This window comes from Boleophthalmus pectinirostris, unplaced genomic scaffold (genome assembly GCF_026225935.1).
Source record: "Boleophthalmus pectinirostris isolate CB_2022bp ecotype Guang Dong unplaced genomic scaffold, ASM2622593v1 HiC_scaffold_2, whole genome shotgun sequence".
NCBI lineage: Eukaryota > Metazoa > Chordata > Actinopteri > Gobiiformes > Gobiidae > Boleophthalmus > Boleophthalmus pectinirostris.
Window position 1 is genome coordinate 35,677,801 of NW_026571152.1, and position 27,860 is coordinate 35,705,660.

The window sequence follows — 27,860 nt, forward strand, 5'->3', positions numbered from 1 at the left end:
ATATTTGGTACTACTTAAAGTTCAAAGTAGATGACTTGGACTTGACTTGGAATTATGCACTGGTGGCTCGAGACTCAACTTGGACTTGCCTGTATTTGACTTGGGACTTGATGTCAAAGACTTGGACTAAACCAGGTCTAAACCAGGTCTAAACCAGGACTAAACCAGGGCTAAACCAGGTCTAAACCAGGGCTAAACCAGGACTAAAACCAGCTCTAAACCAGGTCTAAACCAGGTCTAAACCAGGTCTAAACCAGGTCTAAACCAGGACTAAAACCAGCTCTAAACCAGCTCTAAACCAGCTCTAAACCAGGTCTAAACCAGGTCTAAACCAGGACTAAACCAGGGCTAAACCAGGGCTAAAACCAGCTCTAAACCAGGTCTAAACCAGGTCTAAACCAGGTCTAAACCAGGTCTAAACCTGGTTTTCTGTTATTTAGCACTTTTAAATCTGAATTCTTTCTATTCTGACCGAAATAATTCACACTAAAATCTTGTCAAGACATTTAAAAAGGAACAAAAATGCATTTCTACAACTATTATATAAATACCCACATATAAATATACTATACCATGACTTTTTAAATAGATTTTAGTTTAAAAGTCAAATAAATTACAAAAATATAAGCTGTAATTGGTACTACTTAAAGTTCAAAGGAGACGACTCGGACTTGACTTGGAATTATGCACCAGTGACTATAGACTTGACTTGTACTTGCCTTGGGACTTGACTCGGACTTGAGGTGAAAGACTTGAGACTTGCAAAACAACGGCTTGGTCCCTCCTCAACCATTGAATTTTGACGCTCCGGTCGCCCTACGGACAGTAATACGTATCAAAACAATACCACAAACTCAAGTACTTTGCGTATGAAAAAAAACTGGTTCGTCCTTATTTTCCGTATTTGCTTATTTTGCTTTACGATTTTAATAAAAGTGGCTGCTTTGAGATACAGTGAGCGTGCTGCTGTGTACAGAGCCTATTGTGGAAAACAGGCTCCCACTGACTCATCCAGGCTAGCATTGTTTACCCATCTGCAGTACTCTGGCACTCCAGGTCGATAATAACATAATCCATACAGAGATAGCCGCTCTTCCTTAAGCTCCCTGCCTTCTCAAGTGGAGCAGTAAGAGTCTATTCATTCCACCAGTGGGGCTCTACGGCTACGAGCATAATAAGTAGAACAGAACACAAGAATGCAAGATACAGAGAAGAGAGACCCAAAGATAACTGTGAGCATCAGCAGATTCGGTCCAGACATAATCGATGTGTATGTGTGTGTGTGTGTGTGTTTACCTTAAACAGGGAGGATGGCGAACGCGGCGCTCGGGAGGGTGTATGCCCCAGATCCGGACGACTGGGACAACAAGACGTACACGCTGGAGTCGAGCGCGGCCAAGTAAGAGCTCCTTTGTTAAACACGTATCTGTTCTTTCTGTAAACGTGCTGATCTTCAAATGTGCCGCCCAAGTACAAATACTAAAGGAATAGAGCGGAGGAAGCGACGCCACAGACTCGAATAAAGGGAATAAAACCCATGTGAAGTCAGCAAACGGGCTGGAAGTCTGGTACAAGTGCTCAGTTTTGTTACTTAAAAGTGCACTGTGTTACATTTCTGCTGGAGGGGTCGTCACCTGCTTGTCGCCATGGTGATGCACCAAGAATGTTCCACAGTATCTCCACAGAGTCTTACAGGCCAAATTAGAAGTTAGAGTTGTGGAGACGTGACCCGACTCATTACGTAATGGGGATCTAAATAAAAACAAACAAACAAACTCACAAAAGGATATTTTTAAAGATATTTAAGAAAAAAATTTAAGATATAACACCTGTAGTTAAATAAATACACCGTAAACTGAAATAATTTACCTGAACTCCAAAATAAATGAGACAAACAAAAAAAAAAAAGTTAAAATTACTCAAAAAGAATAACATGTTACCGCAACTTGACATAATTAAGTTAGTAGGATTATTTCTAAAACTTTGAGTAAACACAACTTAATCTATTTAATTAATTTGAACATTTGGTTTACAGTGCACAAGACAGATTGGTTAGTGAATTATTTTGTTTAATTATTTAGTTTAATTAGTCTGGACAATTTAAACCAAAACATTAACATCTCCAAGGAAACAAAACAGTTTGCCGACCCCCTCCTGAAAAGTTCCACATTGCACTTACAAGTAAAAGTAGATATATAGGGCAAAAGATTACTCAAGTAAAAGTATCACATGAAAAAATCTAGTTAAGTGAAACTACGTAAAAGTGCCTGTTTAAAAATGCACTTTTGAAAATCTATTAAAGTATGAAATGTGTTGCTTTTGATAAAGAAGTGATTAAGTGATTCAATTGATTTTAAACTTCTTGTAGCTGTTTTTTGTGTATTTGTTTGGAATGTTAACAAATTAAATGTCTTAAAAATAAGTCTCAGCCATTTCAAAAAATGACTTAGTAAAGTACAGATACCTAAAAACTATACTTTGTTGTTGTCTTTTGCAGCCCAACTCACAAAAGGATATTTTTAAGATGTTTTTTTTTTTTTTGTAATAAATAACACCTGTAGTTAAATAAATGCAAGAGAGATTAGTTTAATATCTGAACAATTTTAACCAATATCCAAAAAAACGCACTTTTGAAAATCTATTAAAGCATGAACTGTAGAGCTTTTGATAAAGAATTTAGCTGGTTTTAAGTGATTCAGTTGGTTTCTTAATTTTTGTAGCTGTTTTTTGTGCATTTGTCTGGAACGTTAACAAATTAAATCTGCTAAAAATAAGTCTCAGCCATTTCAGGAGGTATTTACTGTAAGAAAATGACTTAGTGAAGTACAGATACCTAAAAAAGGATATTTTTAAAGACATTTCTGAGCAATAAATAACACCTGTAGTTAAAGGTTGTATAGAGGATTTTCCAAGGAACGAGAAATCCAGCGACTGTTTGTCCTTTTTCAAATGTTGCGCATGCGTGAAACCACCCCCCCTCCCCTACAGCTCCTACGTAGAAACACCTCCTCCCGCCTCCTCCTTACGCCAGAAACAGGTTTGTTTACAGCCGGTGCTGCACATGACTTGTAAACAACTAACTACAGTGTTGGTTAGGCAAGACGGAGAAGTGAGGAGCGGGGGGAGCGGGTGTGCGGACATTTCGTGCGCGAACAAGAAGTGAGGAGCAGGGAGAAGAGCGGAGCAGGGAGAGAGGAGAGGAGAGGAGAGGGAAGCGGTGCGTGGAGATTCCGTGAGGAGCAGGGAGAAGAGCGGAGCGGGGAGTGAGGAGAGGAGAGGAGAAGAGGGAGTGAGGAGAGGAGAGAGAGAGGAGAGGAGAGCGGAGCGGGGAGTGAGGAGAGGAGAGAGGGAGAGGAGAGGAGAGGGGAGCGGGAGTGAGAGGAGAGAGGAGAGCGGAGCGGGGAGTGAGGAGAGGAGAGAGGAGAGGAGAGGAGAGGGGAGCGGGGAGTGAGGAGAGGAGAGAGGAGAGGAGAGGAGAGCGGAGCGGGGAGTGAGGAGAGGAGAGAGGAGCAGGAGAAGAGCGGAGCAGGGAGTGAGGAGAGGAGAGGAGAGGGAAGCGGTGTGCGGAGATTCCGTGAGGAGCAGGGAGAAGAGCGGAACGGGCAGGGGGGGGGCGCGGAGATTCAGTGCGAATGAACTAGCTACTACTACAACACGCAGCAGCAAGCGGACTCTTTCTTTGCCTTGAAAATGACGTTTTCAGACATAGGATATCGCATTCGTGTCCTGAAAAACGTTTGTCTAGCTCTTGGAAATAAAGTACGTTTTCATAATAAGCAGAAGTTTCCTGTCCAGGAGTAATTTGGTGGACCAGTGCGTCAGTCTTTAGACCCTGCGTCTGCTTCAGTCGCGCCATCGCTGGAATGAATCTTCAAGAATCACCTTAGTTTGGTTTCGCTGCTTTTCCCCTTGTCTTCTTCTTTCAGCGACCTCAAAAACTGACTTTGTTTTGGGGCGAACTGCTCCTGGATTCTTGTCGCCATTGCAACAAACTTTGTGCGAACTGCGAGGAAGATATAGGTCAAAAAAAGCCACTAAGAACTGTTGCGTTGGTGGAGTAAACAGCGTCTGTGCGTCTTGCGTCTGTGGACTGCGTGACAGTCGTACGTAAACCACGGCGGCGCGCAGGCAAGTCAGTTACGCTAGAAACGTAGGGAGTTTGATTGACAGCCTGTCAGCTCACAGATAACGAGGCAGTGTCGTTATCTATTGGCAAATGTTTAGCCCCACCACGTCCAGAGTTGATGAATTTTTATTCTCTTTTTTTTGGTCATCATAATTACAAGGCTACTGCACCTCTATAATCTATCATTGACAACTTGAAACAAAAAAAAAACAAAAAAAAAATCCTCCATACAACCTTTAAATAAAAGCAAGCAAAAGGACAATTTAAACCAATAATCAAGTAAAAGTATCACATGAAAAAATCGACTTAAGTGAAAATATTTAAGTACCTGTTTAAACATGTTTTGTTGAGTTTCTTTTTGTTCGATCAGTTAACATAATCATTAATCAAATTACAATGACTTAACACAAAAAATATGCATATCACTAAAGTATTTCTACAAACGGAAGGGGTTTATGCTGAAATTTGAACACTTATTTTGGTAAACTCTATTAACAGATAGAACAGAATGCAAGACAGCAGAACTATTTACAGAAAACAAAACAAATCTCATCTTATAGTGCAGGAAAGAATACCTAATTAATTCTTTTGGAACACAGACACACAATTCAATGCACGTCTTTGTACTTTTTAAAATCTTAAAGCATGAAATGTCGAGCTTTTGATAAATAATTTAGCTGATTTTACGCGATTCATCTGATTTCTTAAGTTTTGTAGTCGTGTTTTGTGCATTTGTCGGCTTAAATTCAGGACGTTAACAAATAAATGTGCTAAAAATAAGTCATTTCAGCAGGTATCTACTGTAAAAATGACACAAATGACTCAAAAGTACAGCTATCTTTAAACATTTTGACTTAGTATCGTACATTTACTTTTGCACTTCATTCGCTCGTACAAAGATATCACATTCCCGCGGCCACTTTCTTAACTCCTCGGGTACTCCTCAGTTTTAGATTAGATTCTCTGGTCTTTCTCGGTTCTCTTTTGCGATTTGTCCTTTAATCACCGTGACTACTATGCCGGAAAATCTGATCAAAGTCAAACAAACTACGTAATCCGATTCCACCTGTACAATGTTGTTCGACTGAAAGCTCCTTACGCCGCCCTCCTCTGTCAGGGGCCCGTGCAGCTGCTCAGCATTCACACCCTCTGGATCAGATTAGAAATACCAATTGAATATTTGTTTTATTCATCTGGCAAATTCAGACAGTTACCATGACAACCATCAAGTTCGCGTGGCAGGCATTGTGTATTCCGATTGTGTTTTTCCCTTTGTGATCTTTTGATAATTGCGCGCTCTCGCTGTTCGGGTTTAAAAGGGGGAGCTGCGTAACATTTGCCGGTACCCGGAATGTTCCGCAGTGCAGCTTTAAACGTATTTATCTTCACGGAGACAAGCGGAAGGGCAGCGGTATTACTAGGCCAAATTACAGGATCTGTGGAGAGGCGAGCCTGCTCACAGTGAGAATACACGTTTTTGAGGGACGTGAGACGCTGTAAATAAAATGCACAACAGGGTTCCCAAGGTCATGGAAGTCCTGGAAAAGTCATGGAAACTGAAAATGTCATCAGCAAGAGCCAAAAAAACCGTCTGAAGATCGTCTGAAAACTCAACAAAAAAAGCAAAATGGATTTAAACAACATATTTGAAGAGCCTGTGATCAATACAAGCGTTTTTTTTTTTTTTTTTTTTTTTTGCTATTTCTATTTCTTTTTTCTATTTTATTTGAAAGGGAATATTTAAGAGCACAAATCATTTTGCCTGTTGTACAAGGTTCCCACAGTCATGAAATCCTGGAAAAGCCATAGAAATTGAAAATGTCATTTCCCAGGCCTGGAAAAGTCATGGAAATTTGTAAATTCAATGAAAGTTTTAGAAAAATCATGTTATTTTAGTGTCTCTTTCATGCAACTACAGCGTTCTGTTAAGTTCTCATTAGACTATTATGATTATTTCTAAACGTCTGCGCTTTTTGTTTAAAAGAGACGACAACAAATGCACTGACAATGTTTTTAATGTTAAAAAACTATAATACCAAACCATAAGGTGAGTGGAAAGGGTTAACATTTCATATTTAGCCCTAAACGTTTGACCAATTCTACACATGTAGGTGCCGTAAAGTCATGGAAAATTCACTTTAGGTCATGAAAAAGTCATTAAAAAGTTTTGAAATTTTGTCAGTGAAAAAAGTGGGAACCTCTGAGCTTTACCCCATGTTATAATGTTGTTACCTCATCAAAAACAGACCCAGAGTTGTGTTTTGTTTCATTCACACATGTTTGAATAATCTTTTATTATTAGTCTGTCTCCATCTCCAAAGCTCAAAATGCTCTGTTCCACCTTGTGATGTCATGAAGCTGTAGTTTTCAAGTTAACAACTACATTTTACCTTTTAGGTTTAGTAAAGATTGGAAATTCCAGATCAGAAATGATCCAAATCATTCTAGTGAAGGTGTATGAAGCAATTCCTATATGTTTTAATGTTAATGTTTGAGAAGAACTGAGCCTAAATATGCAGGATCTGTGTGTTAAACATGTGTGAATGAAACAAAACAGAACTTGAGGCATGTTTGTGGCGTAGATAATAACAGATCTGGGCATTGTCCAGCTCCTGGGTCACATAGGGACTTTTGGTTGACTCTGACCGGCCCCTTTAAGCCATTTACACCTAAAACTCCTGCAAAAAACACCGATAAAAACCTATGCTATTCTAGGTTAAAGGTCCTTATCTCCTGAGGGTTTTTGAAGAATCATCAACACCTATAAAAACCTTAATATCTCAGCCGCTGAAGCACATAAAAACAGAAAATAAATTGCATTTAAAAGGTAAGACTCTCAGCTTTTATTAAAACATGCTCCTTAAGCACTAACACAACAACACATTTTTATAAAAAATCTCAAAGTCAGAAAAAATAATTTTATGTGATTACCATTTTAAAACATGCCCACACACAAACCAATTGATTTAAGATCATTTGGAATTACAAAATAAACATATTTTATAATTTTACTACATCTGTGATTTTAAACCACCACCAACTTTTACTTTAGAGGTGTTTTTTATGACATTTTTTGTAAGACAACCTCACTTTTTTATTGCTTAGTCATAACATAAACTCTTAAGCTGGACGTACACTGTGCGATTTTTGACCCTTTTTGAGACGATTATTCACTGGTGCGACTATTTTGGGGATCAGACCGAGTTTTGGCTTCATCGTGTGTCGTGCTTTGTGTAGTTTACATGGGGTAAAGAAAACAGATTTATACCTCACGACCAGCTCCCGATCGGCATTTGTAGGTCGCAAGAAAATCAGACTCGTTTGAAATCCAGTCGCTTCTCGTGAGGGTTTCACTCTGTTGAAGTATTTCCACGAGCCAATTTGTCAGAATCGGTCAGACTGCTCATGCACGGACACGGAAGCAGAAGCAGGATATGAGGTTGTGGAGGACGATGGCGCCGGCGAGCGGTGAGGACACGGGACATGGAAGCGCAGCTAATCAAGCAACACAGAACAGAAGTTTGGTGAAAAACTTGATGCTACTTTCCACCAGTTCCTTCTGAAGAACTGTCAACCCGTACTGACCGTATTCTTCACCTCTTGTTTTCGGGCTTGTCGCGGCACAAATTGCCAAGGCAGCGCGTTTGTTTTTTGCCTGGATGAGTTTCCGCACCTCCATGATTTTCTAATTCCGTCGTTTTCTTCTTCGTGGTTTTCTACTTCTGGAACAACAACTCCGGTCGTTTTGTGAACGTACAGTGTGCGCAGGCAGGTCGCATCTGAGCATCGGTTCGTTCAGTGTGAGAACATGATTCGTGAGCTTTGAACGTTTAAACCAGGGGTGTCAAACTCATTTTGGTCCGGGGGCCGTATCCAACCTACTTTGATCCCAAAGGGGCCGGATCAGAAAACTCATGGCATATAAACCCCAAAAATAAAAATAAGTTCAAATATTTGTGCAGAGAAACACAAATCTATTACAGAAATCTTTTTTAACTGATGAACTCTTTCTTTTACAAAATATTATAATATTATGAACAACCTGAAACTTTAAGAAAAATACAATTTCAACACGATTTTTTAACATGAACTTATATGTAAATAGGGATAAGTTAATTTTCTTGGAAAATCCTGCACTCGGCTCCACTTTTCTCATGTTGGACATTTTTCTGATGAGGGTGTCACGGTCAACAGTCAAAACGATCGTCCTTTAAGAGCGTTTGGAAAGAGACAAGTCTTCATTTGTGCTGCTCTGGTGGGAGGGGCCACGTACAGAGACGCTGGAGACGCTGCTGTGATAAACACCACAGAAAATTAGCAAGATTTTAATAGAAAATATAATTAAAATATTTTAGTAGAAAATCAGCCAAGGGCCAGATTAAAGGTCTTGGAGGGCCGGATCTGGCCCCCGGGCCTTATGTTTGACACCCGTGGTTTAAACCCTGCGATTTGGTCGTACAGTTTAAACTGGGGCTGAGTGACACGACCGAAAATATCGCCCAGTGTGATATTTACTACTTTTTATTAAGAAAAACAATTAATATTATGCAGATTTGAGTGAAGCGTTTTGGCCTGACCCTCCACAATATTTTCTGTTTCTCATGTCGCCTCATGGAAAAAATATTTGCCCACCCCTGGATAAAAAAACTAGTGTAAGATAAACCCTTCAAAATCATACTGTGAAATATTCCAATGGGGACAAGCAGCAATCAGAAAAGTTCCACATTGCACCTTTAAGCCCGTACCGTCTTCCAATTACATTCTTGTGATTTGTCTGTCCGCGATTTCTCTTTCCTGGAGATTAGGAGCCACTTGTCTGAGCGTCGCACTGTAGCCGTCCACTTGTCGTTATCTCTTCTCTCCTCCTTCAGGTACTTCAGTTTGAACCAGAGCAGCGGGGATCTGACCCTGCGCCAGAACACTCCTGCGGGCAGTTACTGGCTCAGAGTCGGGGTGTCTGATGGGGTCTGGCCTGACGTGATGTCTGGGGTCAGAGTTCACATCAGGGAGCTGGAGGAAAGGGCTGTCCAGTCGTCCGCCTCGCTGCAACTCTCAGGTACGACTTTCACGTACACGCAAGACAATGGAAACTGTCAATGATGTTTAGTAGAGGTTAAATTCGACTTTAAGTATCTGCCGATTTCAACTAAAACCAGCGCAGAGTCTGAAAACAGCATTTATTTTCTTAAAACTAAAACACAATGAGACAAAACTGATCCAAATGTGCTATAGAGCTGTTATTTATCTCTAAAGAAACCACAGAACAACTTTAGTAAATACTTGTTTTTGTCTCTCTGTCATTTTTTCTTTGGCTTATTCTTAAACTTTTGTAAATATACACATTCTATGGACATAAAAAAAAATTAAAAAAAGAAACCACAGAACAACTTTGTATAAATAAAAGTTTAAACATAATGAGCCTTTCTGAGCCAGATGCACCAGTAAACAATCTTATTACTGTTTATATGTCCAGGATATCGACTGGACCGATATTTGAAAGCCAATATCTGATCTCGCAAATTTTTCAGTATAGTTAGTATAGTTTAAAATCTAGAACAGCCAATGGCCGTTAAGCTCTACCGATATTTCTGGGCCGATATAGACAGATGATTATGATTATTTAAATTTACTAGGAGATTCGAGGCTGATAATGATACGATCATGAGTGTAAATATCGACCAGGTTTATTGCCCAACCAGTCGGTCTGTCTCCACTGTAAAGAGCAGAGGAATTCAAGCACTATTATTCAGATATAAAATATAATATGTATAAACTGACAAGTGGAGCAAAGCTGCTTGAATGCACGAATGTCCGGAGGTTTTTGACCGATCACAGCCGTTACTTTTCCACTGGCCGTTATAGCGCGAGACAGTTCTCTATGTCTTTGTTTAGTGAAGAGGAAAAGCATGTAGTCCTGGTTACTCGGTCTGTCACAGCAGATAAGACATCACATTCTGTACATAGTTCTTGTAGTTATTTTTCAGCTCTGCTTCTCTGCACCTTTTCACCATTCCCCAGTCTGAAAGTCCATCACTTCTTTGACTGTGCACAGTTTTGCAGGGACTGTGTCCATGTGTGAAGTCAAAGCGGCGCTGACATTTTGACCAGGCAGTTTAAACCATGTAATGGTTGTTTTTACAAAGTAATGGGATTTTCCTTTGCAGTTTCTTGACACAAAAGCTTCCTCGCTCTTCTTTGTTGTCACTGTTGTTGTTAAATTCCTTTATGAAGCTAATTTTGAAAGAGCCAGCTTCTGCCACAGGCATGGATAAATTGGTACTTTCTATTGAATGATTATCATCTTGTCAATCTAGTTAACACTAAAATAACAGGCTGTCACAAAGAGCCTTTTCTACTTGCGTTATTTAACATTACTAAGCATTGTTAAACAGGCAGTCCCACTGCTGCCTGGTAATAGTTTCCTTATTCTTCCCGTTCCCCCACACTCTGAAGTTTATGTTGAGAGTGTTCATTTTTCTGTCAGTCTCACTGAGCAAATTGGAGTTATAAAGGTCAATTTGGAAGTGTCAGGTAAAGTCCTTGACATTTAAAAGCCATTTTGCGATCAGAGTCGAAGACTATTACAAATGCCTCTGTCTCAAAGTCATTACCATTTTTTGAGATTAAGAGGACTTCTGCGTGCGTTCCCCTGTGCATATTATTGACAGGTCGGACCAAAATACGATCAATAAACAAAATCAGTAATACACGCACCACTCTATTTTTAGTGAAAAAAACATTTACTTGACGTCATCAGAGCTCATTCAATTAACAGATTATTTGAGAGAATTGGATCGATAGAGAGAGATATTGGGTTTCCTCGGGCGTTAATGTAAAGAAAATGACTTGTGCCTTTGATCTCCACTGTAGTTGTCATTGATAAGTCCAGTTCTAACCACATGTTCCTCTGCTCTCTTTGTCTCCTGAAGGCATTACCGCCAGAGATTTTATCGACTCCCGCGTGGAGGGGAAGAGCAGACTGGAGACGTTCTGGGACTTCCTGTCTGAAACGCTGTCCGTCAAAGCTCCGAGCATCAACATTTTCAGTATAGCCGACAGAGGGGAGAAAATGGTGGACATTCATTTCTATGTGCTCACTGATCAGAGCTACGTTCACCCGGAGAAACTGCACGCTGTCCTGGCTGCTCATAAAAAAAAGGTACAAATTCCATCCGGTCTGTGCGATAGTGATCAATGCTCGTATATCTTCGGATACACTCAGGACTGAGAGGGGAAGAGATAACAGAGCTTTTTATCTGGCCTCTTATTTCGCACAGACTCCCCGCGTGAACTGCCATTTTTTCTTGTCTGTTCCATTCATTTAGCCGTGTCTCGCTTAACTACCTGCTGTTGTGATTTACAAACAAGCTGTAAAAAGCCCGGATGGGGGAGAATATTATTTTTCCATCCATTTTTTTTCATTTAATGGTTATCTTTTGCGTGTACAGAACCCCTGGCACGACTGTTACTCAACATTTACTGGGGCTGTGTACATTTATTAGACACAGACGCCCAATATTTTGTATTACCAGATAGAGTCAGATACACACTCGAGAAACAGAACGCGTTAAAGGTGCAGAGAGTAAATTTTGTGGTGGAGGTTCCTCTGTGTGCGTGTCTCTGTAGTGATATTATCGTATTTTTCAGACTATAAGTCACAGCAGCCAAAACATGCTTAATGAAGAAAAAAAAAACATATATAAATCGCGCTTTTTGGGGGAAATTTATTTGATAAAATCAGAGACCAGGAACTGACATTTCATCTTAAAATACAAGTTATAGTAAAAACAATAGAACAGAGAACAACAGACTGTTAACGTCACATATGAACAGTTCTTCAGATAAACTATAACATAAACAACAGAACAAGTTTACCAAACTCTCCATCTCACTCCAAATCACTAAATCTATTGAATTCTTCATCCTCTGTTTCACTTCTGAGCAACTCCGCGACTTCCGGAGGTAAACAGAGCGCCGCTTCCTCGTCTGTGTCGCTGTCGTCAGACTCAGCGTCAGTTCCAGTTAGAATTATTCCGGCCTTTCTGAATCCTGACAAGATAGTTTTGTTTGTCACTGAAGTCCAGGCTTTGTCGATCCATCCAGTGACTTCCAGGAAAGCTGCATAGTGCACCCGATTGTCACAAGTTTCAGTTCTCACTCTAGACTTTCTTTCTGCTGCGCGATTACCGTTTTCGGCTGCATATTTCACTACTTGCGATTTGTAATCTGCAAAATATGATTTTGTTTTTGGGGGCATTTGTGTTGAGTCTTTTGAGTTGTCTTTACAAGTGTGTTTAAATTTTCAGTGGTACAGAAGTAATGGTGCGATCGACTGACATGATACAGGCTCTTTCTGCAGGAGACATGCGCAGTAGAGTGAAGTGACAGCGGTACAGGAGGAACAGGAGCAGCAGATATTGACACACAAGACTAGAACCTCACGCGACTGTCAGTGTGAAAATTTTTAATATATAAGTCGCACTGGAGTATAAGTCGCAGAAAACACCCAAACCATGAAAAAAATGAGACTTATTGTCCGAAAAATACAGTATAGATTTGCCTTGGATGCTCCACAGTATGGCATTAAACAAATAAAACTTACATTTATTCAATTATACGAGTTTTTCTTTCTCAAAACCACCACAAAAACATGCATTAATACCATGAGCGGACCCACGTCTCCACAGATCTGACCTGTAACTTGACCTGGTGATGTGGCTGCTTGTCTCCATGGAGATAGTTAAATTAAATGCCATACTGTAGAACATAGCAGGAAACAAAAACAACGTCTACTATACGTGAAGTGAAGCAGGTGATGGAGTCTCTACCAGAAAAGTTACACAGTGTAGCTTTAATATTGTCAGCTTTGATTGAAATTCAAAAAACACGACAGAAAATGGAGTGACACGTTCAGCTTCTGCAGGTTTACATATTACTGTACAGTGGCAGTGTTTTAGTAGGCTGCTATTTAGGCTTTTAAATATTTTATAATGGCAAAATGGGCCTTTTAAAAACACTGTTGAATAAAAAGTAAAGACCTTTTTCTGACCTTGGTTAAGAGTAATTAAAGGTACCATTTTTCTTACCACTAATAGAAGTTGTTGAAATATTAGTAACAAAGATTTCAGAGGTCTGGACTCCGAACTTTTTAAAATCATTCAAAGAGCCGATCTCAGATTTTAAGAGGCTCATATTACGTTATTTTCTGATCGATGTTGTTGCTGTTTCCTCATCAAAAAAAAAAAAACATACCTGGAGAATCAGTGTATCATTCGTTCATTCATTTTTCAATATAAAACCAAAAATAGGAAAATGAAAAAACAACAGTTTTCTTCACTATTTGTCTCCAAAACCAAAATGAAAAAATGGATAACGATTTGTTTTTTCAGTTTTCGATTTTGTGTTTAAATGAAGAATGGAAAAAACGGATAACGGCCGTTTCCCGTTTACGTGATTCCGTGACTGTGATGCCGGACTTTTGCACCGCGTACGGACTGAACCAGGACTGATCCAGGTCCGGGACCAGACCGGAACCAGACCGGGACTGAGACCGGGACAGACGGACAAGAGCGGGACCAGAGCCGGACCAGAGACCAGAGCCGGACCAGAGCCGGACCAGAGCCGGACCAGGGTGGACTCCGAGCTTTGACTCTGAGCCTCCGCGGGGTCCGAGCCTCAGCTTCGAGCTCCGGCCCTGCCGTGGACTCTGAGCCTTCGGTCTGGTCCCGGTCGTCTTGTCACGGTCTTGTCTCGGTCTCAGGCCCGCTCTGGTCCCGGTCTGGTCCCAGTCTCAGTAGCGCTCTGGTCCCAGTCTGGTCCCAGTCTCAGTCCTGCTCTGGTCCTGGTCTGGTCCCAGTCTCAGTAGCGCTCTGGTCCCAGTCTGGTCCCAGTCTCAGTCCCGCTCTGGTCCTGGTCTGGTCCCGGTCTGTCCCGGTCTGGTCTCGGACCTGGATCAGTCCTGGTTCAGTCCGTATGCGGTGCAAAAGTCCGGCATCGCAGTCACGGAATCACGTAAACGGGAAACGGCCGTTATCCATTTTTTCCATTTTTAATTTAAACACAAATTCGAAAACCAAAAAAAAAAGAATCGTTATACGTTTTTTTCATTTTGGTTTTGGAGACAAATCATGAAGAAAACTGTTGTTTTTTCATTTTCTTATTTTTGGTTTTATATTGTCAAACGAATGAACGAATGATACAGGGATTCTGGAGTTGTGTTTTGTTGCATTTATACACGTTTAACATACAAATCCTGCATATTTAGGCTGAGTTCTTTTCAAATTGAAAACACTTCCACCTTAAATATGCGTGCTCCACTGTGTTTTTAAAGTCCACACACCTTCACTAGAATCATTTGGATAATTTCAGACCTGAAATTGCCAATTTCTACTGAACTTTTTGACAGAAATGCCTAGAACACTAGATACATTGTCTTCTGAAGTAAACCACGACTATTAACTAAACACATGCTTTTCTTTAACCTTAACTTTAATTTTTATACAATCATAAATACATTTTGTGCCTTTTTTATCATTATTATTAGTTTGTACGACCGTAAATGAAAACAAACAAACAAAAATCCTTACATCGTTACATCATTCTTCATTCTCATTGTGGCTTATTTTGTCATAAACGATAAACTTTTCTGCCTTCGTTAACATTATTATTAGTTTGTACGACCATACTTTAAATGGTACAAAAAAAAAAGGAAAAAGATCCGCACTTTCCCTTTTTTGTTCTATTTTTGTCTTTGGACCCAGCAGGAAGTCACAATTTTTGTTGGCTGCGCATGTTTCTATCTGCCAGTACAACCATAAATGGAAGAAAAAGAAAAAAAAAAAATCCTTACATTCTTCATTCTCATTTTGCTTATTTTGATATAAACTTCTTTGCCTTCTTTATCATTATTATTAGTTTGTACAACCATAGTATGTAATTTATTTTGCTATATGTAAATACTTGTAAAGTTTCGTGATCAATGTGCGTAAGAAACCACATTTTTGAAACTGCGTCATGAACAGGGATGGTTTCATATAAGTTTTTTCTTCTTTTTGAGAAATGTGCTTTTCTGCTGTTTACAATGTGTATGTAGTATGTGTATGATTATTGTTTCTCTCTTGGCACAAACTCAAAATAAAAACGAATCAATCAATCAAATCTAAAGGTATCACAAGGTGGAGCTGAGCATTTTGAGCTTTGGAGATGCAGACAGACTGATAATAAAGTGTTACCCAAACATGTGAATGAATCAAAACACAACTCCAGCTTTGTTTTTGAAAAGGAAACGACTTTATAACATGACTTAAAGCTCACAAGAGTCGTGTAATATAGGACTTTAACAAAACACTTGGAAACGCTGCATGTACATTTTGATGCAGTAAGTTTTGTTAAGTGTCCTAAATGTTGAACCTGATCGTTTCTATCAGTGAATCTGCATTTTCACAATATTAATTTAACTGTCCCACATCTGTATTAAATAACATTGGTCTATAGAATATTGTACCATATTTTTTGGACTATAAAGCGCACTTAAAACCCGTTAATTTTCTCAAAAATCAACAGTGCGCCTTATAATCTGGTGCACCTTATGTATTAACTTGTATTAACTCTGGTTGTGCTTACTGACCTCGAAATGATTTTATGTGGTACACGGCGCTCAAAAATGTGTCGAAATGTTATAGTACGACTTTGGTAAACTACGAAGCCGCACCGCTTGATGGAGGTGCATCTCGTTGCATCCACGTGGTCACACATACATACACACGCGTATACACACACACATACACATACACAGACACGCACACACACACAGACACGCACATAAGGTTCACACTGTCACCAACCCCTGTCATCTTTGTTCCTATTTGTATGTAATGTCTGTCTTGTATCTTGTATGTCGTTTGGTTCCTATTTGTTGTAATCTATGTAGTTTGCAAATAAAAATTATTAAAAAAAAAAAAAAAAAAAAAAAGAAAAAAAAGGGGGAAAAAAGTGTCAAGAAAAGACGTCAAACTTAAAGAAACGCTCGCGGTGGACTTTTTCAAAATAAAAGCCAGTGAGCAACAGACATTTACAATAATAATTAATAATAATAATAATAATAATAACTGTGTTAACGGCGAAAAAATAATTGTTGGCGTTAATGAATTAATTAGTTAACGCAAAATTAACACATTAACGTGCCTGGCCAATAAAAAAAACCAAAACAAAAAACTTAAATTATCCACCCACATTCACATTCATAATCCACATTCACCAAGACAGGGAGGAAACACCGTGCGAATTACACCACGATCTGCTGATGGATCGTGGACGCCTGGGCTAAAGGATCAGTCTCAAGTGTCGTCCGTTTGTTTCGCTTAATGCGCCTTGTAATCCGGTGCAACTTATGTATGAAAATAGACGGGAGAATTCAACATCATTGATATTTCGCATTATAGTCCGAAAATTCCAGTAACGTCATCTGAAACACATCACTACATTTTATTTATACAGCGCTTTTCTAAACCCCCAAAGACACTGTACAAAGAATACAATTAAAAACCGTACACTATCTGCATAACCTTTTCCCTTTCTCCATCTTCTCCTGTCCTCCCCACAGCTGCAGTCTCTCCTGAGGGCGGGTGTGAGGCAGGTGCAGGTGGATGAGTGCGTTCATGTGGACTGCAGAGCTTCCACTGGCTGCTCCACCGCCCTAACCGTCACTGACACCCCCACCACGCTCGACTCCGGCGCCCTGTCCCTGGTCTCGCTCAAGGTGTCCACCGCAGCTGTCTGTGGGTGCGCTGCCAGGGAGAGGACGCACAGGCCCTGCTCCTCCTACCCCACCAACCCCTGCCTGAACGGGGGAGTCTGCGTCAACACCCAGAATGGATACAGGTGAGACATGCAAATACTCTAAATACTACTCACAGACTGTATGCGTAAATGAGCACAGCTAACACAAATTGGAAGTGAGCGTTGTTGCGTTCAGGTCTGTGGAAACCAACATCCTCACAACAACTTTATCATCTAGACCAGAGCTGATCAATTATGGAAAAAAATAATTTGGTTATTTTGGTCAGTATTGAAATCATGATTATTCAAACGATTATTTTTTAGTTACTTGATGCATTTATTAATTTACAATTTACACCTAGGGCCTCCGCTCAATTTCATTTCTCTCCAGCGACTAGGTCAGGAATCAAAATACACTAGACAGTTTACAAAAACCTCAGAAGTGCGAGTTCAGGCACCAGCCAATCAAAGAAGAGCCATGTGTTCTGTGTTGGCAACGATTCCTGAGATCGAGGATTTAAAGCCGGAACAAAGAGAATGTTTGGTGAATTTAAAGATTTTTGTCCTTCTTCCTACGGGATTTGGGAAAAGCTTATATACCAGTTAGCGCCGTTAGTGACGCATTACGTAAATCACGACCAAATAGCAGCGATTGGTTAAATAAAAAAAAGTACCAGCGAACCGTCGAGCAAATGAATCCTAACACTGTGAGGTCAAACGGTTTGCACGAAGCTGCAAAACTGCTGCTGACACTGGGCTATTTATTCAGCATTTTTCTCTCTCTCCAAAAAAAAAAAAAAAAAAAAAATGTTCCTTAGAGCAGCGTTGTGATGTATAAAACATAAAATTAATTAAAATATACTTTGAACATGAAATAAGGCATAGAAAAGCATAACAGTATCCAAAATGAGGGGCTTGAGGGGGATGAGGGGCTTTTTTACTCTCACACACCTGGGGTACTGTCCTGAGGAAGTCGGACTGCAGATGGCGCTGTCGCCCTGCCTCCGCCGGTAGGAAGACAGCGCCAAAACCTGTTTAAATCAGCTGACCAGACACGTCACAGCAACATCACGTGACTCTGAGGAAGAGCGCAGGGCAGCTGTCGAAACTGGGAATGAGGGAATGAAAACAAACCTAACAAAACTATGAGAACACACCCTTGGTCTGAAAAAATGAACCTATAAATTACTGGAAGACTAAATGAACCTCACTGGACTGGACAGCACTAACCCCCCCCTCCCATACCCCGTGTGGACCATTCCTCCCTACTTTATGCCACGTGGAAAACAGGTCTATAAACAGGACTAAAACAGGACTAAACCAGTACAAAACCAGGTCTAAAAACAGGTCTATAAACAGGACTAAAACAGGGTCTAAAACAGGCCTAAAACAGGACTAAGCCAGTACTAAACCAGGTCTATCAACAGGACTAAAACAGGGTCTAAAACAGGACTAAAACAGGACTAAACCAGTACTAAACCAGGTCTAAAAACAGGTCTATAAACAGGACTAAAACAGGGTCTAAGCCAGTACAAAACCAGGTCTATCAACAGGACTAAGTCAGTACTAAACCAGGTCTAAAAACAGGTCTATAAACAGGACTAAAACAGGACTAAGCCAGTACTAAACCAGGTCTATCAACAGGACTAAAACCAGTACTAAACCAGGTCTAAAAACAGGACTAAACCACTAAAAACAGGACTAAAACAGGACTAAACCAGTACTAAAAGGTCTAAAACAGGTCTAAAAAAAACAGGTCTATAAACAGGACTAAAACAGGACTAAACCAGTACTAAACCAGGTCTAAAAACAGGTCTATAAACAGGACTAAGCAGACTAAAACAGGACTAAAACAGGTCTAAAATAGGGTCTAAAACAGGACTAAAACAGTACTAAACCAGGTCTAAAAACAGGTCTATAAACAGGACTAAAACAGGGTCTAAAACAGGACTAAAAGAGAATTTAGCCAGGACTTAACCACGGCACCTCCCCCCAAAATGATGACTAAATGATCCTGGTGTTTTTCATTATTTTTTTTTTTTTTTCCCCCCACTATTTTGACCTTAAATAAATTCCTATTCCCAGTATGAAACTCTTCACCCCTTTAACCGCTAACCTCGATGAGCTTCATGTGCCTGGAGCCGCTCGCTATAGGGGACGTCACTCTCCCTTAGTCCGCTTCTTTTTGCAGTGTACGTTGCTACTCCCTGGACCTATTTTTTATGCTGCAGTGCTCTTTTGAGGTCTTGTTAGAAAGTATCCCTCACCTGTAATTTGACCTAACTTGCTCTAGCTGCAATCTGTTGTCGTCAGCTGAATATAGAGAGGCTGCTTTTTCGTTTTTTTTTACAAGCTGGTATTGCTGCAGTGAAATGAATGTTCAACAAAGCATACATTTACATATATTTTAACAGAACAGGTGCTAGAAGTTGTGAGGTTTCTAACAGTTAAGGATCGAAAAACAGGCCTTAATTGCTTATGCGTAGTTATTTGTGTATAGAGTATTTTTGTGAAAGGTGCGAGCCGGGAAATGAATCTTAAAGCAGACCTATTATGCAAAATGGACTTTTCAGAGCGTTTAACCACGTTATAGTTGTTTCCCTTTTTCGTTTACTCATCCGAATTTGTATTTGGAGTGATTCGGCCGTGTTTGAGTCATCTTAAATTGGGTATTCTCCAATTTTTTTTTCTTCTTAATCAGTGATACGTGTAGGATTCTGCAGCGTCACGTAGTCATTTTAGTACAAATGAAAACAAATCTGCTACTCGTCAGTGTGATCTGCAGCTCTGTCTGTAGGAGGGGCTCCCGACTTCAAGGTGGTTCAAGGTTTGACGTTTACGGCGATGGCAGCTCCCATTGGGCACCGCACTTTTCTAACGCGGACGTAAGCGGATTTGTTTCTTTTATTAAGTTGTTTTAGATGAATATTGCGACAAAAATGCCCAATTACAGTGACTTTGAGGGTCAAGACCGCACAAGAAACCTCTGAGGGTCGAGGAGAGACCAAGACTCTGAGGACAGTCCAAGACCAGGACAAGACAAGACCAAGACCTCTGAGGGTCGAGACCAGGACAAGACCAAGACCTCTGAGGGTCGAGACCGAGACAAGACCAAGACCTCTGAGGGTCGAGAGACAAGACCAAGACCTCTGAGGGTCGAGACCGAGACAAGACCAAGACCTCTGAGGGTCGAGACCAGGAGCAAGACCTCTGAGGGTCGAGAGACAAGACCAAGACCTCTGAGGGTCGAGACCAGGACAAGACAAAGACCTCTGAGGGTCGAGACCAGACAAGACCAAGACCTCTGAGGGTCGAGACCGAGACAAGACCAAGACCTCTGAGGGTCGAGACGGAGACAAGACAAAGACCTCTGAGGGTCGAGACCAGGACAAGACCAAGACCTCTGAGGTGAGACCGAGACAAGACCAAGACCTCTGAGGGTCGAGACCAGAGACAAGACAAAGACCTCTGAGGGTGACAAGACCAAGACCTCTGAGGGTCGACCGAGACAAGACAAGACCAAGACCTCTGAGGGTCGAGACCGAGACAAGACCAAGACCTCTGAGGGTCGAGACCGAGAGGACAAGACCAAGACCTCTCAGGGTTGAGACCGAGTCAAGACCAAGACTTTTAAAGGCCGAGACCAAGACAAGACAAAGACCAAGACCACGGCCCATAGAGACCAAATCGAGACCATATTTGTCATTTTCGACATTTATTTTTATTTTGTCATATACTGTATATATATCAATGTTTTTACAAATCGATCTCCATTTTATCTTATTGATGTTCATTCAGACTTAGAATAAGCCAAGTAAACTGTACTGTGCTGATTTTTTGGACCCTCACCCACAGTTTGAGAACCTAATTTTTAAGAGAACTTCCAGTAAGACTTTACAGAAAACTGTGAAGAAAGTGGGTTGGAGTTTTAAACCTGTTTTGCGAACTGCCGACAACAGTGGCTGTAGTGAAATATGATCAAACTCATCGAGTTTAAACCTTGAGTCCGAGACAAGATCGAGTCCAAACGCTTTCAAAACCGAGACAAGACCGAGTCCAAGCGCTTTCAAAACCAAAACAAGACCGAGTCCAAGCTCCTTCAAGACCAAAACAAGACCGAGTCCAAATGCTTTCAAAACCGAGACAAGACCGAGTCCAAGCGCCTTCAAGACCAAAACAAGACCGAGTCCTAGCGCCTTCAAGTCCGAGACAAGACCAAATCCAAGCACCTTCAAGTCCGAGACAAGACCAAATCCAAGCACCTTCAAGTCCGAGACAAGACCGAGTCCAAGCGTCTTCAAGAACAAGAAAAGACCAAGTCCAAGCACCTTCAAGACCAAGACAAGACCAAATCCAAGCACCTTCAAGACCGAGACAAGACCAAATCCAAGCGCCTTCAAGTCCGAGACAAGACCGAGTCCAAGCGTCTTCAAGAACAAGAAAAGACCAAGTCCAAGCACCTTCAAGACCAAGACAAGACCAAATCCGAGCGCCTTCAAGTCCGAGACAAGACCGAGTCCAAGCGCCTTCAAGACCCAGACAAGACCGAGTCCTAGCGCCTTCAAGACCGAGACAAGACTGAGTCCAAATGCGTTAGAGTCCGAGACAAGACCAAGACCCTAAAAAAACTGGTAAAAAGATACTACAACACTACCAAATTATCAAAAAAATCCAAAATCCAATGATCCACAAGACCGAGTCCAAGTACCTTCAAGTCCGAGACAAGACTGAGTCCATGGGCCTTCAAGACCAAGACAAGACCGAGTCCCAAGCGCCTTCAAGACCAAAACAAGACCGAGTTCAAGGGCCTTCAAGTCTGAGACAAGACCGAGTCCAAGTACCTTCAAGACCCAGACAAGACCAAATCCAAGCACCTTCAAGTCCGAGACAAGACCAAATCCAAGCGCCTTCAAGTCCGAGACAAGACCGAGTCCAAGCGTCTTCAAGAACAAGAAAAGACCGAGTCCAAGCGCCTCCAAGACCGAGACAAGACCAAATCCAAGCACCTTCAAGACCGAGACAGACCGAGTCCAAGCGTCTTCAAGAACAAGAAAGACCAAGTCAAGCGCCTCCAAGACCGAGACAAGACCAAATCCAAGCGCCTTCAAGTCCGAGACAAGACCGAGTCCTAGCGCCTTCAAAACCCAGACAAGACCGAGTCCAAATGCGTTAGAGTCCGAGACGAGACCAAGACCCTAAAAAAATCGGTAAAAAGATACTACAACACTACCAAATTATCAAAAAAATCCAAAATCCAATGATCCACAAGTGTCATAGATTATAACTATGCAGCAGACACGAGCACAGTCGGTCTCTTTCTCTTTAAACAAACTTTAGATTTGCATATTTAGAATAGCTTTGCAACATTGCCTCATTATTACAGATAATTACTTTGGGGCAGCTGTGAGTGAGGCAGGTTTCGCTCTAGAGGCTGGTTTCCTGGTCTGACCCGACACTCCAGCCTGACGATTATTACTCCAATCCTCGTGCTGTGTATTTTTGGATTGGGATATACAGTTGTTTTTTTTTTACTTATTATACTTTTTTTAATCTTAGATCCTTCTCTCTATTGACTCATCACCAAACACTGCCAAGAAAGTTTTAAAAGCTGACCTAAAAAAAATACAAAATGAATTCAAACACATTTTCAAGAGCCTGTGATTAGATTTTCGTCAAAAAATGGTGCGAATGACTAATTGAAAAACTGTCTTTTTTCATCTTGTGACTGCAATTTGATGTGTGAGAGACTTTTTTTTTTTTTTTTTTTTTTTTTTTAAACAGCACAAATCAGCTCACCTGTTGTAGTTCCAAATCAGTCTGTTCTTTCTGGTCAGATTGTGTTAATACAAAGCTCGGATTAAAGTCCAATTTGGGTAAAAGTTTGCGTCGCACCCCGGGAAATGTTGATGACGTCTGCTGCAAAGTTTCAGAACATTTTGTTAAAGATTTTTATTGTTAGGAAAGTAGATAAACAGATACACCAAACAATTACTAATTACTTATTAAAAATGAACAACAGCTTTATGCGTTGTTCATTATTCTGCCCTACAAAGGTAAGAGACGTGAAAAATGACTTCAGAGTTTCTGTTTAGTCCAGACAGAAGTATAATAGGTAGGACTCCCAAAATTTGACAGCTAGTTGCAAAACTGAAGAAATATTTGTCTGCGAAAAATACTGAGCTCAATTTACCTTTGACCCTTTTTTGGCAGTTCCTGTTCTCTGCAAAGGTAAAAGGCCTTGTTTAAAGAGAAAGAGACCTGTCGTGCTTGTGTCTGCTGTATATAATTTATGATACTCGTGGCATCACTATATTGGTATAATTTTGTAGTGTCGGAGAACTCGAGACCGGTCCTGGGCTCAAGACTGGCCTCGAGACCTTTTTTGTGGTCTTGATCTTGTCTCAGACTCAAACACATTTGAACTTTGTCTTGTCTCGACTTGAAGGCGCTTGGACTCGGTCTTGTCTCGGACTTGAAGGCGCTTGGACTCGGTCTTGTCTCGGACTTGAAGGCGCTTGGACTCGTCTTGTCGGACTTGAAGGCGCTTGACTCGGTCTTTCTCGGACTTGAAGGCGCTTGGACTCGGTCTTGTCTCGGACTTGAAGGCGCTTGGACTCGGTCTTGTCTCGGACTTGAAGGCGCTTGGACTCGGTCTTGTCTCGGATTTGAAGGCGCTTGGACTCGGTCTTGTCTGGGTCTTGAAGGCGCTTGGACTCGGTCTTGTCTCGGACTTGAAGGCGCTTGGACTCGGTCTTGTCTCGGACTTGAAGGCGCTTGGACTCGGTCTTGTCTCGGTCTTGAAGGCGCTTGGACTCGGTCTTGTCTCGGACTTGAAGGCGCTTGGACTCGGTCTTGTCTCGGACTTGAAGGCGCTTGGACTCGGTCTTGTCTCGGTCTTGAAGGCGCTTGGACTCGGTCTTGTCTCGGACTTTGAAGGCGCTTGGACTCGGTCTTGTCTCGGACTTGAAGGCGCTTGGACTCGGTCTTGTCTCGGACTTGAAGGCGCTTGGACTCGGTCTTGTCTCGGGTCTTGAAGGCGCTTGGACTCGGTCTTGTCTCGGACTTGAAGGCGCTTGGACTCGGTCTTGTCTGGGTCTTGAAGGCGCTTGGACTCGGTCTTGTCTCGGACTTGAAGGCGCTTGGACTCGGTCTTGTCTCGGTCTTGAAGCGCTTGGACTCGGTCTTGTCTGGGTCTTGAAGGCGCTTTGACTCGGTCTTGTCTCGGTCTTGAAGGCGCTTGGACTCGGTCTTGTCTCGGTCTGAAGGCGCTTGGACTCGGTCTTGTCTTGGACTTGAAGGCGCTTGGACTCGGTCTTGTCTGGGTCTTGAAGGCGCTTGGACTCGGTCTTGTCTCGGACTTGAAGGCGCTTGGACTCGGTCTTGTCTGGGTCTTGAAGGCGCTTGGACTCGGTCTTGTCTCGGACTTTAAGGCACTTGGACTCGGTCTTGTCTAGGTCTTGAAGGCGCTTGGACTCGGTCTTGTCTCGGACTTGAAGGCGCTTGGACTCGGTCTTGTCTCGGACTTTGAAGGACGCTTGGACTCGGTCTTGTCTCTGGGACTTGAAGGCGCTTGGACTCGGTCTTGTCTGGGACTTGAAGGCGCTTGGACTCGGTCTTGTCTGGGACTTGAAGGAGCTTGGACTCGGTCTTGTCTGGGACTTGAGTTTTGAAAGTCGACATGTCGATCATATTTCATTACGTTGTTGCAATTACGAAAACAGTTTTAAAAATCCTCCCCACTTTCTTCAGTCTCTTCACAGTTTTGTGTAAAGTGACAGTGGAAGTTCTCTTAAAGAAGCGGTTCTCAAACTGTGGGTGAGGGTCCAGGACAGAGGGTTTCAGTGCAGCACAGTTTGCTTGGCTTATTTTAGGCCTAAATTAACATAAATATATTTATAAAAACATTGATATAGTATATGTGCCAAAATAACTAAAATACAAATACATGTAGAAAATGACACAGATGGTCTCGATTTGGTCTTGATGAGCTGTAGTCTCAGTCTTGTTTTGATGGTCTTGGTCTTGTCCTGGTCTCGGATTTGTCTCGATCTCAGTCTTGATTAGTGTGGTCTTCACTCTTCATCTAAACCAGGGGTGTCAAACTCATTTTGGTCCGGGGGCCGTATCCAACCTACTTTGATCCCAAAGGGGCCGGATCAGAAAACTCATGGCATATAAACCCCAAAAATAACAATAAGTTCAAATATTTGTGCAGAGAAACACAAATCTATTACAGAAATCTTTTTTAACTGATGAACTCTTTCTTTTACAAAATATTTATAATATTATGAACAACCTGAAACTTTAAGAAAAATACAATTTCAACACGATTTTTTAACATTAACTTGTATGTAAACAGGAATAAGTCAATTTTCTTGGAAAATCCTGCACTCGGCTCCACTTTTTCTCATGTTGGACATTTTTCTGATGAGGGTGTCACGGTCAACAGTCAAAACGATCGTCCTTTAAGAGCGTTTGGAAAGAGACAAGTCTTCATTTGTGCTGCTCTGGTGGGAGGGACCATGTACAGAGAGACGCGCTGGATAAACACCACAGAAAATTAGCAAGATTTTAATAGAAAATATAATTAAAAATATTTTAGTAGAAAACCAGCCAAGGGCCAGATTAAAGGTCTTGGAGGGCCGGATCTGGCCCCCGGGCCTTATGTTTGACACCCGTGATCTAAAACAACTGACATGATGATTATTTGCTTGATTTTCACCAGACTTACATTCAACACCCCCCGAGTCATCATGGGGTTTGTTTGAATTTCTCTAGAAGACCTTTGGATTTCCTGTTTAGTGCTGATCCCGATCGTGCGGCGACACCTACACCAAGAGTCTCCAACCAACAAAAATGCAAGAGAGTTTCTCATTTTAATGGCCGCAAGAAATTGAGACGATTATAAGAATGACGCGAGCTTTTGGATACAGTTAGGTGCTTATAAAACATAAATCATTGTCCATTTATTAGTGCACAAAATCGGGCTTCAAAATGATACAGGTACAACAGTTGTAGACATGTAATTAACCACATTTTTGTTATTCAGCACAATGATAAAATTCCTACATCCTTTGGCGACTGGTAACTCCGGAGCTACAGATTGGAGACCCCTGACTTACACAGTTTAACAGTTTGACAGACTTTGAAGTATAGTGTGTACAGTATGAATAAATACGCAAAATACTTTCACATTAAAGATAATTTAGTATAACTGAACCCAAAGGTATATTTATTTAATGTTTAGACCCTGTGGCAAGGCCGCAACAAAAAGAAGGAGGCGAGAGGTTGGATTTTAAAATAAAACATATTTACGAACTAAATCACAAACAAAACAAAACACAGTTTCTGCCTTTTGTCTTTACACGAGTCCTTATTTTTGGCTCATGATACAAAGGCAGATTACAAGAACTGCCAAATAAGGGTCAATGGTCAATTTTAAGATCAATATTTTTCATTTTACTTATTATTTATTCATGTTTCAAATACCCCAAAATTATATAAACTAATTTTTGACCAAACATTATGGCGTTCTGCGTTTGTAGGTGTCACGGGTTCGTCCGAAATAAATGTAAAAATGATGGCTCAGTCAAAAAACTTCACTTAAGTGGGTTTTTATTTGCACCACAGCTCCAAGTGCAGAGTGAAATATTTACAGTGACAAAAAAAAAAAGAGGTGGTAGACAGAAGTATTTACAAACATATGTACACTAATCACTTACAGTTGCAGCGCCCACGTAGTCAGGCCAAACACCCACCGCAAATGACTGGAGCTCCCTCCTTTTATACCCCCTTAGCCCCTCCCCCCGGGCTAACCAATTAACGAAAATGGGGTTTTAAGGAATTAACATAAGCAAAATTGTATTGAGGAGCACAAATCAACTTGGAAATAAACATAATAAAAATAACTTAAAGAACCCCTCATAAGGTTAACATAAGTTCCATTAAACAACTTCAAAAACCCACAAATGACCCCAAATAGACACAATGGTTGAGTCCACGATCACATGTCCCCCTTGAGCGCGCCACTATGCGCTATTTAAAGCACAACCAGGAAGTGCCTCGGTTTGGCCCTAAACTCAAGAACGGCGCGGAGGCTGCTGCGGGTAGGAAAGCAGCGTCGGCGTCGAGTGTGCACCTCGAACGCACGAGCCGGGAAACCGTTCAGATGTTGGGGAAAAACAGGACCGCGAGACACACGAGCTTCCTGCATAAACCAGACTATCGGAGCTTAGCTCCGCAAAACGGGGAGGGAAGGAAGCGTCGTGCTCTTTGGCCAGATGCAGACGCGCCAGTCGGGAGATGACGGGGCATCACAGGTGCTCCGTCACAGTAGGGTGGAGTAGCCTGATTCATCAGACGGTTTCACTTCATGGAAACCATCTGACCTCACAGCATTAGGATTAGTTCGCTCAACAATAGGCAGATACTTTTTTTATTCAACCAATCGCTGCTATTTGGTCATGACGTATGTAATGCTCCAAATCCCGTAGGAAGAAGGACAATAACGTCTTTCCCCTTGATAAAATTCACCAAACATTCTCTTTGTTCCGGCTTTAAATCCTCGATCTCGGGAATCATTACCAACACAGAATGTACGGCTCTTTGCTGATTGGCTGGTGCCCAAATTCGCAATTTCGGCTTTTTTGCGAACCGTCTAGTGCACAGGTGTCAAACATACGGCCCGGGGGCCAGATCCGGCCCTCCAAGACCTTTAATGTGGCCCTTGGGTGATTTTATACTAAAAATATTTTAATTATATTTTCTATTAAAATATTAGTAATTTAAGTCTCATTACGTGGCCCCTCCCACCAGAGCAGCACAAATGAAGATTTGTCTCTTTCCAAACGCTCTTAAAGGACGATCGTTTTGACTGTTGACCGTGACCCCCTCATCAGAAAAATGTCCAACTTGAGAAAAATGGAGCCGAGTGCAGGATTTTACAAGAAAAATGTAC

General features: G+C 41.4%; 1 protein-coding gene across 1 annotated transcript in view; it reads left to right on the forward strand.

Moving 5' to 3' along the window:
• Nucleotides 1–27,860, forward strand: part of LOC110165906 (neural-cadherin-like) — a 456,074-nt gene that overhangs the window by 289,326 nt on the left and 138,888 nt on the right. The window contains exons 19-22 of the mRNA XM_055155988.1: nt 1,306–1,399; nt 8,998–9,182; nt 11,056–11,285; nt 16,728–17,005. Of these exons, the coding sequence (XP_055011963.1) occupies nt 1,306–1,399; nt 8,998–9,182; nt 11,056–11,285; nt 16,728–17,005 (787 nt within the window). The remainder of the gene's footprint in view (nt 1–1,305; nt 1,400–8,997; nt 9,183–11,055; nt 11,286–16,727; nt 17,006–27,860) is intronic.